This window comes from Magnolia sinica, chromosome 3 (genome assembly GCF_029962835.1).
Source record: "Magnolia sinica isolate HGM2019 chromosome 3, MsV1, whole genome shotgun sequence".
Classification (NCBI taxonomy): Eukaryota; Viridiplantae; Streptophyta; class Magnoliopsida; order Magnoliales; family Magnoliaceae; genus Magnolia; species Magnolia sinica.
The window spans coordinates 3,218,067-3,234,337 of record NC_080575.1 but is presented as its reverse complement, the minus strand read 5'-3'; the positions used below and the strand labels follow the sequence as shown (position 1 = coordinate 3,234,337).

At 41.4% G+C, this 16,271-nt stretch overlaps 1 protein-coding gene across 4 annotated transcripts; it reads left to right on the top strand.

The window, feature by feature from the left end:
* Nucleotides 1–1,716: 1,716 nt before the first annotated feature.
* Nucleotides 1,717–14,635, top strand: LOC131239304 (protein MEI2-like 4). 4 transcript variants are annotated; one of them, XM_058236945.1, is made up of 15 exons: nucleotides 1,717–2,249; nucleotides 3,791–4,022; nucleotides 4,536–4,578; nucleotides 6,227–6,580; nucleotides 6,811–7,253; nucleotides 7,354–7,512; nucleotides 8,802–8,918; nucleotides 9,014–9,165; nucleotides 9,627–9,724; nucleotides 9,814–10,260; nucleotides 10,752–11,427; nucleotides 12,101–12,185; nucleotides 12,300–12,368; nucleotides 13,179–13,358; nucleotides 13,881–14,635. In XM_058236945.1, exons 2-15 carry the CDS (start codon nucleotides 3,933–3,935, stop codon nucleotides 14,031–14,033), a joined length of 3,066 nt encoding a protein of 1,021 aa, XP_058092928.1. In that variant the 5' UTR covers nucleotides 1,717–2,249; nucleotides 3,791–3,932; the 3' UTR covers nucleotides 14,034–14,635. The 4 variants fall into 4 exon arrangements, with proteins under 4 accessions (XP_058092928.1, XP_058092930.1, XP_058092931.1 ...); XM_058236947.1 differs by having other exon boundaries at nucleotides 1,718–2,249; nucleotides 9,014–9,162; XM_058236946.1 differs by lacking the exon at nucleotides 1,717–2,249 and adding an exon at nucleotides 2,548–2,736.
* The last annotated feature ends 1,636 nt before the right edge of the window (nucleotides 14,636–16,271 follow it).

The window sequence follows — 16,271 nt, the reverse complement described above, 5'->3', positions numbered from 1 at the left end:
ATGAACCCAATACACACAGGAACTTGTCTAGATGTTAGTGTAATCTTTTGAAGTGGTTGGATGGAAAATACACATTATGGTGGGCCTCATGAAAGTTTTAACGGTGGATGTCATTATCCCAATGATCCAGATAGTATGGTCTGTTTGAGATTTTAATCTTCTTCATTTTTTACGGTGGCGCTGTACAGAAGAACACGCCTGGGATACTTCATGTGAGCCACCGAGGATATCCTGATGGAAGGGTCACTAGCAATCTGCTTCCCTCCACGCAGCCCCTTGCCAGGCGAACCCAAAGATTTACAGGGCCAACGTGATGTTTGTGTTATATCTACTCTGGCCATCCCTTTCATAGGCTTATTTTAGGATAAGATCCCAGATATGAGGGAGATACAGAACTGAAGTAGGCCACAGTTGAGAACTTAACGTCAGCCGTTGAAACCTTATTGGAGATCATAGAAGGTTTCACCAAGGTTATATTTGTGTTTTCCTTTCATCCGGGTGGGAATCGCTTTATGAACAACTTGGATGGCATCCAATCATCACAGTGGGCCCTTGGAGGATTTCAACTGTCAGCATTTCTATCCCCGCTGTTTCTCATGTTATGGCCCACTTGAGTTTTCGATCTTCCTGTATTTTTGGCTCATACCCTAAAATGGGCTGGTGAAACAGATGGACGGAGTAGATGTAACTAAAAATCATGGTGGGCCCCACAGAGCTCTGGGTTACAGGCAAGTCGTCGTGGCTCCACCATATCATATCCCAGGCATGCTGGGCCCCGGTTCATCCGGTACATGGACTCGTCGCACACTTGCACATGTAGTACAATTATTGCAAGATCCGAGCCGTCCATCCAGTGGGCCCCACATCTTATATGTACGACGGCCAAGACAGCGGGCTTACCCACTAATTAGGTGGCAACACATGCATATCAAATGCTGACATTTGTCAATTTAATAACTGTCCGTTTTCTCATACCATGGGCCCACCTGAAGCAGCCTAACGAACCATCCAACGTGGCCCAGTGTCCTGCATTGGCCTATTCTGGTTCAGTCATTGTAGTGAGTGAAAACACACGATCTCGGCGAGAGATCGATCCGGTCGTTCACCGTTCGCTCCTATAAATCTCGGCCATTTATCAATTGGGCCCGACGGTGAGGGTGCCCTGATCACCCCCAAACGAGTCAATCGACTCACAATGTATCTCACACGTGTGCGATGATGAGTTGCATTCATGCAAGCGCCGTCATGATGTGTGGACCGCTCTGGCGGCCCCCACTCGAGTAAACTCGGTGGGGCCTATCATCATGTACGTGTCTTATCCACACCGTCTATCCGTTTTCCCAGCTGATTTGAATGCATGGATGGAAATTAAATCACATCCAAAGTCCAAGTAGACCACACGAGAGTAAAAAGTGGGAATTGAATGCTTGAAAACTTCTCGGAGGGCTCTGTAGTTTTGGATGAAGCTGAGTTACTCGGTACGCAATCCGCTTTAGCGTACTGAGTTAGCCAGACAGATACATCACGGTGGGCCCCACCGGAGTGTGACGTCGACACGTGTGCCGCGTGCCGTCCCTCCAATCTCTCACTCTCCATTTGCGCGATTCTTCTCAGCATCACTCGTTCAGTCACTCATACGCGGCTCCTCGCGTTAGGCTCAGGAACAAAAGGCTCCTCTCCTTCCCCTGGAGGGTACATATGGTACGCGACCGGAGTTTCTACTCAGTACACGCTAGTTTTAAATCTCCTTGAAGTGGGGCCTACGGGTAGCTAATCAAGACCATCCGTTTGTTGTATTGCCCATCGTGGAGCAATCCCAATCCACCAACCCTTTGCGTTTCCTCATCTCACCATAGCTATATCTCTCTTCTAAAACTTCAATCAGCAGGCCACAAATGAGAAGCTCATGATAGATCAATGAAGAAGATTTCAGTTCATACTCCATCCGTAGCACGAAACAACAATCCAACGGTCCAGATATCTTGACCGTGGGCCCCACTACCCAGAACGACAGAACCCGCGTATATCCGTGCCAATACCTCAGGGCCGCGGACCATATAATCTCCATCCTCATCCTCCCACGCTCGACCTCCTTTCACCTACGGTCAGACACACGCGAGTCTGACGAGAGAGAGAGATGACCCTTTTCCGCAACCCCCGGCAGCTCCGTTAAACAGCTAACGGCGTCTCTAATGTCCGTCGTGTCTGCCGCTTCTCTCTCCTTCTCATCTCGTGTTTGTAGGAACCAGGTCTGCTTCCGCCGTTTATCCACAACCCCCGCCTATTTTTATTTCCCAAAATACCCTTCTCCTCTCCTTCTCTCCTTCTCTCCCTTTCTCTCTCATCCCGTTTCCAGCGATCGGGCAAGGGAGGGAGATCGGACCTGAAACATCCATCTCTCTCTCTCTCTCTCAATCGCTGGAAATTCCGATATATCGCCCCGAAACGCTCTTCATACGAATAAAATAAATAATAAAATAAAAAAAATATTCTTTTCCTGTTTTCCGAGATTTAAAAAAAAAATAATAATAAATTTACTTGCGATGGAAAAAAGGCATCGCTTTGGAGGTATTTACACGGCACAGATGCCGAGATCTCTCTCGGCTTGCCTTATGCCGTAATCCATTCGAGTTCTGATCCGAGGGGGTGTTAAATGCGCACTCCCGCGCATTCTATCTCCGTCGCTTCTTGCTGTGTCTGGGTTAGGAATTGCGGGGAGTGAAAGATGGCGATCTGGTGAGGTGGCTTTTTTTGTAATTTTCTTCTCTTTTATGGTCCTCTTTTTACTTTTTTTTTTTGGAGGGTTTGAAGTGTTTGGGTTTTTTACATGATCCAATTTTCTGAATCGGGGGTTTTTTGTTTTGTTTTGATTTTTGGTGATTTGGCGTGGTTGGATAATTTTCTGTTCACGATTTCTTCAATGTGTTGGTTGGTGTATTGGTGGTGTTGGAATTTGGGTTGTTCTTGCTTTGATCCTGTTTTTATTTTGGGATTTTTCTTGGAATTGTTTTATTGTGGTGTTAGGAATTTAGTTTTTTTCCGGCGATCTTGTGTTTGGGTTTTGGGAAATTGCTTGGATTTTTGTTGTTGTTTTTTTTTTTTCCCATGGTCAATTTGGTTTCTCCGGTGGGAAATTCAGTTTTCCTCTTCATGGATCCTTTGGGTTTATTTTAGATTTTCCTGTGATCAGTCATTTGAATTTTAGTGCTTCTTCCTTTGATTTCTTTGGTTGATTTTCCTGTGCTGTTGGGAACTTTGTTTTTCCAGCGATCCTGCATTTGAAAATTTGAAGATATGGTTTTCTTAAATTTTTTCTTGGGTCGATTTCTACTTGTGGTTTTTGCATTTGGTTTTGCCACCAGTCCTGCATTTGGATTTTGGGAATTTTTATTTTTTTATTGGTTTCTTTTCAGGTTGATTTGTGTCATGGTATAGGAGATCAGTTCCTTTGGCAATTGCGCACTTGATTTTTGTTTCATTTTCTTTTTTTTTCTAATTAATCTTTTTTCATGATGTTGACAATTTTTTCAGGTTTACTTTTGTCTGAGTCTCTTGATTAAAGTTCTCATTTTTCCCAGAAAATTTGATCTTTCCATCTTCAGATCACACAATTCTTAATGATTTCTCATATGTAGATTTAAAGATTATGTTTTCGAGATAATCTACAATCTTCCCACTGCATTTGTTGCAATAGTATTTTTGTATTTATTTATAGATAATTTATTCGATCATTTGATCTGATTGGGTTTGACGATTGGACTAAATTGTATTTTCTCTTGATGATCGGCAGAGTTGCGGATATTGGTGAAGGGCTCTGGAAGAAACGAGGAAAAGAGCAGATTTAGAAGTTTTGGTGTGAGCAAAACGAAACAGAGAAATTCCAGGAATTAGAAGTTTTGGTTTTGTAGGTTTTATGGTTCGTCAATTGCAGGATGCCATCTGAAATAATGGATCAGAGGGGCGCGTCTTCATTGCTCAGGCCGCTGTCTTTCTTCTCCGAGGAAATCCGCTTTCCAGCAGAGGTATGGATCCTGTTAGACACATCTCAATTCTGCTAGTGTGTTGAATTTCCAACGTTTATTTGCTGAATTTGTCTGTCCTATATATATGAATAAAATTAGCTTCCTGCATCTTTGTCGTCTATTCTTTTCCTTGGAGTTTGCTTGGACATACAGTAAACCCACCTTGTTGTTGATATTCTGCTGATATGATGCGGAACTTTACTTCTCAATGTTTGGGGCAGCCCCAAAACGCAACTGCCTTATCCAGCGAGCCTTCATACCTGGATTTCCAAACCGACTTTGTGGGGGAGATAATAATGGTTGTGACCTGTTTTTATCTCACTTCAGATCTGGCCAGAAATAGTGCATTTTTTGTCTCTTCCAAAAACATCTAAACATAGACTCCTAAGCAATTCATTATATCTCACAATGCTTCCAAGTTTTATCTCCCAAGTGATGTGCCCTTCTCAAGATCTGTTTTCCAAATACTGTATTCCATGATTTTTTTCAAGATGTTTTTATTTTCTTTTGCAGAGACAAGTCGGATTTTGGAAGCCAGGTTCCATGCCAGATCATGGTGAGGCTCATCTTTGCTTTATGATTTGCATGGGATTTTGAGTCTCGATGCAAATCATATCGGATTTGTTGCTTTAGTATGGGAAACCGTTGAATTGTTACCAGACATGTATGCTCAGCGAATGGCACTCTCTTATCATCTCATCTCTTTGCCTGAAGCTGACTTCTGAAGCAATACCATAGGATAATTTTTGTAATCAACATACCATAAGATTCCCTGCTTGGTCAATTGTTTTTCCTGGATTGAACATTTTGCGTTGCGTAATCTGTCATTGTTTCGGGGAAAAGGAGCTGTGCTAATTTTCAGATTGAGGCACATATTGCTGACAATTGTCTTGAAGGGAAGTGTTAGAAAGGACAAACTAAAGCAATGTTGAAATACTGTTATGCTCCATGCACCGTCTTGGATTGGCTGATGTGAAATTCAGTGGCATACACTGATCCCTTGTCTGTGTTGCTTAATGCTTCAATTACCTAAGCTTTTTAGTTCATCACAACTGCTAGCTACATTGCGCACTATCAGTCCCTTTCTTTTTTGCATATGATATGTACATCTGAATTGTTACATGCTTTTGTCCATGTGTTATTATCCATATATCATGTGGTACTCGTCAAAGAATATGAATATGGTATGCGCTTCTCGAGTTTGAATTTTGTTCGTGAGGATCTAGCTTGTATCATTATTCAATATCTTGCTATCAACCAAGAACTTGGCTGAGTTTACTTGTTCTGGCCCGGCTCCAATTTCTGTCCAAGCTTACTTTTGCTGATATCAACTTGTTCTCTCCACTCATTCAGACTGGTCTAACTTGGAAAGCTAATGTTGACTGTGTGTGTGTGTGTTTTGTTTTTCCGAAAGATAACAATATTTTATTAAGAGGCCCTGCTGGAGCGGAATCAAAGGCAAAGAGAAATTACAACCCAAATAGCGGAAAAAGATTATTGAATATTGGTTTATGTCCTGGTCACCATGAAAGCAATAGCTTTGTAATCTCGTGCAGTAGTTGTTGGCTCCTTGAAGTGTTCTTAAGGTATTGTGCCAATGTAGCTTTGAGTCCAGGGAAATTTGTGACTGAGCATGCAATCGACTTGGTTTATGTGGGGTAACTTGCTCAATCAGTTGGAACCACATTAGGAAAAAGAAATACAATCACACTGTAAACTGGGGCTCCATAATCTGAATTTCCATAGTATGACTTATAGTTGCATGAAGTGTAAAGTGAAGTGGCAACAAATTCAGGTGCAGGAGCAGGAAAGTGTCCATTTAAAATGTAAACTAGTGTAAATAGGTAGGAAGCGGGAGTGGGAGTGAGAGTCCAAAGCGGGAGTGGGAACCTAGTTAGAAGGATCCTGCAACTAAAAACTATGACCTTTTCTCTTTTTCACTGCTAATAATAATAATAATAATAATAAAACTCTCTTGTAAATTGGTGGATATGTTGATTTGTATGGAATTTTAGGGATTCATATCTTTCAATTGATATTGTGAACCACGATCCTGCCTGATTTGCCTTGCCCATGTCCTGATTCGCGTTCAAGTCTTACTTCAATTGATTATTGCTTACTATTTTCTTTTCAAATCATGGTGTAGATAGGATAGCTTGATTTAGTTTCTCATCCCATCCATTTTCTCTATTTTTATTTGGTAGGAACGGAAGGAAGATCACTGATGTCAGGTAACAAAATGGATGCTTCATCACCACTGGACAAAAATCGACAAATGGGGGAACATGTAGTGGACTGCGTAGAACTTTGTCAGCCATATATTGTCAAAGATCAAAATGCCAAGCATAGCCTTGAGCGGCACATGGTGGGTGTTGAGAGGTCATCCAATCTGTCCATGTCTTCTTGGAAGGTTATGGAGCAGGATTTAGGAACACGGTCAAATTTATATGTGCAGCCCGCAGCACTATTTGTTGAAGGTAACAAGGTTGGTTTGAGTGGGCCTCCGTATGAGAATAGTCTCTTCTCAAGCTCCTTATCAGAAATATTTAACAAAAAGTGTAAGTCTTCTTCTTCTTCTTCTTCTTCTTCTACATTCATCCTTGTCCTGCTGTCATCTTTGTGCAGTGCCTCCAATGTTGTCTGCCGCTAAGATAAAAATTATCTGGTGAAGGCTACCTTACTTTCCTTCAGATGATATTATTTCACTGCTGATTTTCAACTGCATAATGTCCTGCATATTGGTTAATTTTTCTTTTACCTTAATTACCCTCACATATTGTTGGTGCAGTGAGATTATCATCAAATGATGTTCTATTCAGTCAGTCTATCAATGCAGTTACCTCCCACTTTGATGAAGATGAGCCTTTCGAGTCCCTTGAAGAGATTGAGGCCCAAACTATTGGAAACCTCCTCCCTGATGATGACGATTTGCTTTCTGGAGTTATTGATGACCTCGAGTACTTCCCTCAACCCAATATTGGAGACGATATAGAAGATTTTGACCTTTTTAGCAGCGGTGGAGGGATGGAACTAGAAGTAGATGATGCTTTAAGTTGTTATGGGGGCAACAAAAGTTCGGATTTTAATGGGGGAATCCCTAATGGTCAGCAGGGGGGGCCTAATAGTGCTTTTGCTGGGGAGCACCCTTATGGCGAACACCCTTCTAGAACACTTTTCGTGAGAAATATTAATAGCAATGTTGAAGATTCTGAGTTAAGGATTCTTTTTGAGGTATTATTATTAGTTGTTAATTGTCGGAACCAGTTCAGTTTATCCAGCCAAGTCTTTTTTGTTTCCTGGCTCCTTATGATTGTGCTTTGTATTCATTCAGCAATATGGAGATATCCGTACCCTCTACACTGCCTGCAAACATCGTGGTTTTGTTATGATTTCTTATTATGATATAAGGGCTGCACGCAACGCGATGAGAGCACTTCAAAACAAGCCATTGAGGCGTCGGAAGCTTGACATACATTTTTCAATTCCTAAGGTATGCACCTTTCTTTTATTCTTGTCCCCAGTAACTGGACGCCAGATGGTGTCAGCATCGTAGCTTTGTCCCAGCTATTTGGAGTCGGCTCTATGAATCCTTTATGTGTATTCTAATTTGATTGTATATGTGTTTGCTAATTTATTGGAATTTTCACTGGCCTCTCTCAAACTTAGGTAGACGGTGTTAGCTTTTCCATCTTGTTAGCTTTCACAGATTTTTTATTTTTTTTTGAAGAGCAGAGTATCCACATGACACTAGTTTCGACTCCGACACTCTATTTGCAACAAGACACATTTCAATAGAAATGATTTATGTGGGAACGATGACATGAACTTTATGTGACCTATTAAACCTCCCATAGTAGATACCATTTTAACCTAATTATTCTACAAACTTGTCCTTCAAAACAATATTATATAAACATTAACTTTCTACAGCTGATTAATATATTCTGCAGCGAAATTATGTTCCAAATGTGTCAGCTTTCTGATGTAATTGGTGGATTCTGGACCCTATTGTATCTTTTCTCATCTACTAAAATTTTGCTGTTGCATTTAAAAAAATCATTGCAAGTTAAATGGAGACTTGCATAGTGTTTGAACACTGGCTTGAATTGTGCTTAACATGATCAACATCACTTCTGTTATTATTATTATTATTATTATTTTTTATCAAGGGTGTTGTTGTTTCTTTTTAGAATGGGCACCCATCTTTTTCTTTCAATTTAATATGCCGTTGTTTTTTGTGCTAATCTTAATTTTGGGTTTTGCTCCTGTTCTCCTCTTGCACAAAGTACTACTTCGTGGCAACTCATCCATGGTATATGTCACTATACATGCATCCTTATTCAGACTGTCAAAGTTTTGGGTCCCATTCAAGTGGATCATAGCCAAAAATCACTGACCACATTAACCACCTGATCTCACCCATGGAATTTGGACCATCACCATTTTTAACTGTCCATCTGATGGCCACCAATTGGGTGGTTTGGAGCAACCATTAGTGTGCCTCTGGGCTTGCTCCACCCATGCCACTTGTACGGTGGATGAGTTGCTACAAATGCTTCGTGTCAAATGCAAACTGGAGTATATCCATTTGCTGTTTTAGTGTGTTTCTATCTATTAGATAAACATCCTACACCAACATAGTCACATAGTTGTTGGGGGGAAGATGTTTTGACTCTGATGTTTTAATGTGATTCTACTTATCACGTATACATCCTACACCAACACAGTCGCATAGTATTCAGGTGGATGATGTATTGACTATGGCTTATTTGTTGTTAGGATAATCCCTCAGAGAAGGATGTTAACCAGGGTACACTTGTGGTGTTCAATCTTGATTCTTCTGTTTCAAATGACGAACTTCGCCAAATTTTTGGTCGCTATGGAGAAATTAAAGAGGTGAACTAGCTTGTTAGCCTTCCAGATTACTCTATCCTATTTCCAAATTCCGGTTAAATGTTATTGACATGATTAATTTTATTCCTCTTGTATAGATCCGCGAAACTCCACACAAGCGTCATCACAAGTTCATCGAGTTTTATGATGTTAGAGCTGCTGAAGCTGCCCTTCGTGCTTTGAACAAGAGTGATATTGCAGGGAAACGGATCAAGCTTGAGCCTAGCCGCCCTGGGGGTGCAAGACGGTGGTATTGTCCAAACACATTCACTCTCTCTGGTTCTTGCTTTTCTTCCACATTGTTGGCCATGATATTGAAGTGGGATTTATGTTTTGATATGCTATTGTTTTGGTTTCAATCATATGATCCTTATGCACTACTTGATCCATTTTTGATGTTGTATTGGGCCAACATTTGAGCCCTTATGAGCTAAGGTTGCACTAAACTTCTTCAAATACATTAGAGTTTGTCTTTTGGCTGGTGGCTGTGGCATTTGCCAATATAGTAAACTAACATTTGCACCGTTTTGGAAGGACACTACTGCCCTTAATATCTACCCACTGGATGCTGTTTCTAATGATGCCTGTAGGACTTTGTTGGTGGATTTTCATTTGGAGACGTTTTCCTCTTCTTCTTCTCTCTCTCTCTGTTTTTTTTTTTTTTTTTTTTTTACCTATTTGTTTGCTGATAGATTATTATTTTTTTACCAGCTTGATGCAACAGTTTTCTCCTGAGTTGGAGCAGGAGGAAGATGGTGGATGTCGGCAACAGGGAAGCCCCCCTAATAACTCACCATCAGGATGCTTTGGTATGCTTCTTTCTTGATAAGTGCCATCCTCGACAATTTCATTATGCTGTTGATTTGATCAACCCTGTCCATTTCTCCATGTTTTTCAGGACCAGTCCCACCCGGGACAAGTACATCCAGTTGCCTTGATAGTGTTGCCATCCAGGGCCTACATTCTGCAACCAGAGCACCTATTAGCCCTCTCATTGAAACTGCATTTCACGGGATCTCTTCTAGTGTTCCTCATAGTTTATCTTCTCCGATAAGGGTCGCATCTGTCAGCAATCACAGCAGTCATTCCGGCATTGGTGAGCCCAGCCATTCGTTGGGCCATATGAAATTTGGTTTTCAAGGCATGCCAACTTTTCATCCTCATTCACTTCCGGAGTATCATGATGGTGTGGCCAATGCTGTTGCTTACAACTCCCCTGGCACCATGTCAGCCATATCAGCAAACATAACTTCCAGACCTGCTGAAGGAGTTGATAACAGACACATTCATAGAGTAACCTCTAATGGGCTGAACAATGGTCACTCCTTTGAGCTGAATGAAAGTGGTAAGTGCAATTGGATTCATTTGGTGGTCCTTTGAACCATATTGTTTTCTTGCCATGTTAAATTCTGGTGTGACCTAAAACTTAGGACACGTTTTGGATGCTCAACTGAGTTGAATTATGATTCATTCAATTCATTATAGTGGAAATGACCAGAATCAGGGTGGCACCATTTTGGTTCATAATCACAGCCCAACTTCTAAATGCAATTCTGTGAATTTCAAGTGGACTTGAAAAGACAGTATTGCTATGGGCTACTCTTTTAGGAATGCAATGGGGCTGACCCTACTCAGGTTATTTTAAATTTTATTGTATTGAATTATTTCAGTTCAATTTGATTGAACATCCAAATTTAGCCTTAATTCCCCGTTTGAGTTATCATGATCCGATTAAACTTGTAGGATCACCCCGTTGCCTGGTGTTGATTATTTTGATTGGCAAGGTCTGGTCTTCATTTTATTCGCTTTGTAACAGATGGCTCCTCTGCTTTGCAGTTTTTGGCACTTCAGGAAATGGCAGCTGCCCCCTTCACGGGCATCAATATGTTTGGAACAACTCCAACTCATATCACCCTCATCCCCCAAATTCCATCATGTGGCAAAACTCGCCATCATTTGTGAATGGTGTCCATGCCCATTCCCCGCATCAAATGCATGGGTTTCCTAGACCACCTTCTCATATCTTAAACACTGTGTTGCCTTTACACCCACATCCCCATCACCACCACGTGGGTTCTGCACCTGCTGTCAATCCATCTGTCTGGGACAGGCGACATGCCTATGCAGGCCATGCCGCTGAGGCATCTGCTTTTCACCCAGGGTCCCTTGGAAGCATGGGATTTTCAGGTGGCTCTACATTGCACCAGTTGGAACTCGCTCAGCATAATATTTTTCCACATGTTGGTGCGAACTCTATTGACCCTCCGATTTCTTCTCCAAATGTTGGTTTGCCATCCCCTCAGCAAAGGTGTCACATGTTTCCGAGCCGAAACCCAATGATTCCTATGCCTAATTCAATTGACGCACCTAATGAGCAGCGGGTTAGGAGCCGGAGAAATGAAGCAAATTCCAATCAGGCGGATAACAAGAAACAGTTTGAACTTGATATCGATCGCATCTTGCGCGGGGAAGACTCTAGAACGACGCTTATGATAAAAAACATTCCTAACAAGTACGTGAACCATTCTTCTTTTTCTTGCATGCTTTATTTTCAGCAAATATAACCATGAATTTATCCTGGCATTAACATATTAGGGGGCATTTTTAAGTTGCTGGTTTGAGCGTGTTTGATGTGATTCACCTGCCATGCCCAACCCACTTCCTTCTCTCTTCCTACATGCTTTCTTTTCAGAAAAATATAACTCTGAATTTATGCTGCCTTTAGCATATTAGGGTGCATTTTTTGAGATTCCCGCCTTTAGTGGTTCATGTGATGTGCCCTTGCTGAATCCTGCATATAACTACACAGAAAAAAGCGGAGGCAGAATCCTGCCATATGTGGTTTCCATCTTCCATGCCACCCAAAATGGAAAGCATATGGCTTGGTTCAGTTTGTGGAACCAATCCTGATTTGGAGGTACTTCCACAAAAATTTGGGGTGAAAAAGACAGGAAAACTAAATCCTGATTAATGGATCCGCCCCCTCCAAATGGAAAGCAGATGGATTCTGCTTTTTATTTATTTATTTATTTATTATTATTTTTAAGGATGGATGGATTCTGCTCAAGTTGTGGAACCAATCTTTATCTGGTGGCACTCTCAGCACCACCCTTATCCACTCTTGTGTCGTTTTTGTTTCTTTTCTTCTTGGCATCTTGATCTTGATTTGGCTCTTGGCATTACAGGTATACTTCTAAGATGCTCTTGGCTGCAATTGATGAACACCATCGGGGGTCTTATGATTTCATTTATTTGCCGATCGATTTTAAGGTGAGTACACCTTTTACTAATGGGACCTCCATTACTGTCATTGTTGAGATTTCCTGTTCCTATATACTGGTTCATTGACTCAGTTTGTGGATTTTCTTCTGTTTATTTCTGTAGAACAAATGCAACGTTGGTTACGCCTTTATCAACATGATTGATCCTATGAGGATTGTTCCCTTCTTTCAGGTTTGTTCTATTCAGTACATCGCTTTTTAAACTGGGAAGTTATTCCATACTCTGGCTGCATTTGACACTTGATACACATGCACTTGGAAATGGTAAACGTGGAATGTATCAACTCAAATTAAACCAACTACATTGTGAACCCACCGTCGCCAAGTAAATTTCTAAAAATCAGATTGGTTAAACAATCCTAGCCTCTGATACATGCACAAAAAATAAGCATTTTAGAGGAGCAAAAGAATGGTCTGCATTCAAGATAGATGGTTGCCTGACTGAAGATTAGAATGGCATATTTGTAGGATTAGAACAGTCTGTGTCTATAAAAAGTTGGGTTGGGCTAAAATGACTTGATCTTAGGCCTGACTGGAGATTGATTGGGCCATGCATGCGAGTCCCAAGCCAGGCCCACGGGCCAAGCTAGTATGTCCAAGCCCAGCCAAAAGCCTGGTTGGGTTCGGTCGGGTGGGCTACCCAACCCATTGCCACAATTAAATAGTTACCATTTAGGTAAGAGGCAAAATGGATGAAAAGGGAAAAAAGTAGCAGACTATCAGTAAAATCAAGAGTTTTGGAATTTTCTACTTGAATGTTCTTGTTTTGTTTAGACACTGAAAAAGGCAGCCATGCCCCATAAATGCCTATCTTTTGGTTTTCAAGGAAAAATTAGTAGGTTTTCATGATCTGACTACAATCTGGACTGATACCGTAAATATTGTATGTTTTATAGTAGTTTTGCATTGTTGGGATGTGTGCTTCCCTTGCCCTTTTCGCACAGAAAGAACGAGGCTAAATAAAAAGGGAAATCTTTTGCAGGCGTTCAATGGTAAGAAATGGGAAAAGTTTAACAGCGAAAAGGTGGCGTCTCTTGCATATGCACGGATCCAGGGTAAAGCTGCTCTCATTGCTCATTTTCAGAATTCAAGCTTGATGAATGAGGACAAAAGATGCCGCCCTATTCTTTTCCACTCCGAGGGTCCGAATGCGGGTGATCAGGTAGGCGCCCCTTGCATCCTTTTTACTGAAATTTTCGTATTAGATATTTTGGTGATGTGGATTCAGTGTGTCCATATCACTTAGCATTTAAATTGATTAAATCCGAATTGACTAATTAGCAGGCCCACCTCATGAATGGGCCAGTGATAGGAAAGTGGCAGCAACTGGATGTTTTTACCATTGAATTTATTTATGTTTGGGACCACCGCTCTAAGCTTTTCTTGACCATATGTAAATGTGTGATGGATGGCATTGATATGATATACTAAATGCTAATGGATTGACAATGAATCATATACTTGTTTTGATTTTAGGATATAACTACTTCGTTATATGATATCAATCCTTTGGAAACCACCACTGTTATTTGTTCTTCTTTCATAATTGGCTGTTTTTGTGCATTCGGAAACACGATTAGTCCCAAGCCCTTTTTTCTTCTTTTCTCGAAACGCACATTTGCTTTCCGAATTGGCTTGCCAATGCTGGAGCTCTGCTCTAACTGTCTCTCTTTTTCCTCTCCAGGAGCCCTTCCCAATAGGGGTCAACATCCGATCAAGACCCGGGAAAACCCGGACTCAAACCAATGAGGAAAACCACCAAGGAAGCCCATCGAGTGGGGAAGAATATGCCAACGGAACGGGCTCGTCGCCGGGCTCTGTAAAGGACTCCGGTTGAGGAGGTGGGGGGGTCGTACAAGTGCACTAACCTTAGAACTGAAACCGTAGCATTATCACGGCTGCAGTGGTCTTTGCTGTTCCCTTGAATTCCTAGTAATTACATGTAAGAGCGTGCTGGCTGACGAAGGATTATTCTTTTGGGGTGATTTTGAGAAGCCTTTTAGTTTTGGAACCGAAAGCGTAGGTGAGTGACGTGATTTTTTTTTATTTTTTTTTTCCTTGGGAGATTTTGGATGATCGTAGAGGAATAAATGTACAGGAGACTGAGCAAGAGGGGTGGATGGTGTGTTTTGCGCTGCTCGGTTTGAAAAGGCTTCTCTGCTTCTTGCTTTTTTCTTTTTTCCTTTTTCCCCCATTTTCTTCTGCTTTTCTGTTATTTTTGTGGTTGGAAACCATGTGGGTTTCTGCTTTTTGGAGTGGGAAGGGTGATTGTTGAGGGAGTGTGAGACACAGGGAGAGAGAGAGAGAGAGAGAGCTTGTGTTGTGTTTGAATTTTTTTTTTTTTTTGTGGAAGTGATGATGTTTTGTACTCTGCTAAAGAGGAGAGGGAGATGATGGGATCCTCTAGTAATTGAAGGTGTGATCTTCTCTCCATTTCAATTCTTCTGTCCTTTTACTTCTGAATCATTCCTTGCATGTGACTTTTGAGGTGAGGTTTGGTAATGGAAAACAATGGTGAGATCCAGCGGCACATTTGGCTCTGGCAGATCGGGCCTCCCTGCTCAACAGCCTGCTTGGGGACCACAGATTCTCTCGCAGATCAGGCTAATCAGCTCATCGAGCTGGGCTGCATGGGGAGAGCGGCCTGGATCTCCACTATGTGCTCATGATGGTGCATGGCGGGTCCCACTTGTATTGTCGATTTGGTGGCTCTGTTTAGAAATCTGTCTAGAGTCAATCCGCAATTCAGTTGTGGGAATTTGATGGGAAGCAAAGCTCTTATATCCGTGTAGCGTGTGGCAGGTATTTTAAGTATCATTCTCCAGTGGTGCGGCCCCCCAAGCAATTGAGCCATTTGATAATAAGCTACTTAAACCGAGATTCGTAATAATCTCAAAAATTAGAAACACGTCTCTTTTTCTATATTAATGCCAGTGATGTTGAAGAATAAGTCCATTCACTCTGATCAAGGGTTGTGATTGTTCATCATCATGGCTCTGATGAAAGATACGTTATGGTCTTTCCATTGCATTCATGCTAGTTTGTACGTTGAATGGTTTTGAGAAATGGATTGGCTACTCGCCTGCCACTAGCCAATGGCTGATGGTCGGTGCTCTGTGGGCCCCACCATGATGTATATGTTTAATCCATGCTGTCATCTATTATTATTATTATTATTATTATTATTTTATCATTTTATGGTATGAGACCAAAAATGAGGTATATCCCAATCTCAAGTGGACCACACTACAGGAAATAGTGTTGAATGAACGTCTGATCATTAAAAACTTTTTGGGGGCCATAAAAGTTTTGGATCAATTTGATCTTTGTTTTTTCCCCTTCATTTGGGTCTCTATGACCTGATCAACAGATAGGATGTCAAATAAATGGTACATTGGACCTTAGGATGATTTTAATGGTGGATATCCAATCACTATTGTTTTCCTGTGTTGTGGTTCACCTGTGACTTATATCCCTTTAATTTTGGGATCAAGCACTAAAATGATATGTAAAAATGGATGAACGGAATGGATGAAACACATACATCATGGTGGGGCCCACAAAGCACCGACCACCAGCCACCGGGCTGGTGGCAGGGGAAGTAGCCAATCCGATTCCATGGTGACTTTACCATATGCTCTCGAAATGGCGCCCACGGTAATGTCCGGCAACGGATCATTTAATGTGATTGAGTATGTGTAACATCCTGGATTTTCACTGTTTTGGATTTCCAAAAATCTATTAATTTTTAATTTTTAATTTTAATTTTTATTTAATTAACCTAAATATTACTTAATAATCATTAGCACTCATTGTCAGTGTATATAGGGGTGGTATCAGTAAAGAGCCGCACCAGTCTGATCAATTAGCCATAGGAAGCCAATGAATCCGTCAGATCACTTGAACATCAGGTGTAGTGTAACGTCCCGCCCAAGCAGAACAGTGTCCTGGGGCGTCCACATAGGATTTGCCACAGGACCATTCGTTTAAGCCACTCATAGTGAGGTATCACAAATAAATCAGACTAAGATTAACCTAATTGAATAGACCAGACGGGCCTTGATAGAACCTGGTG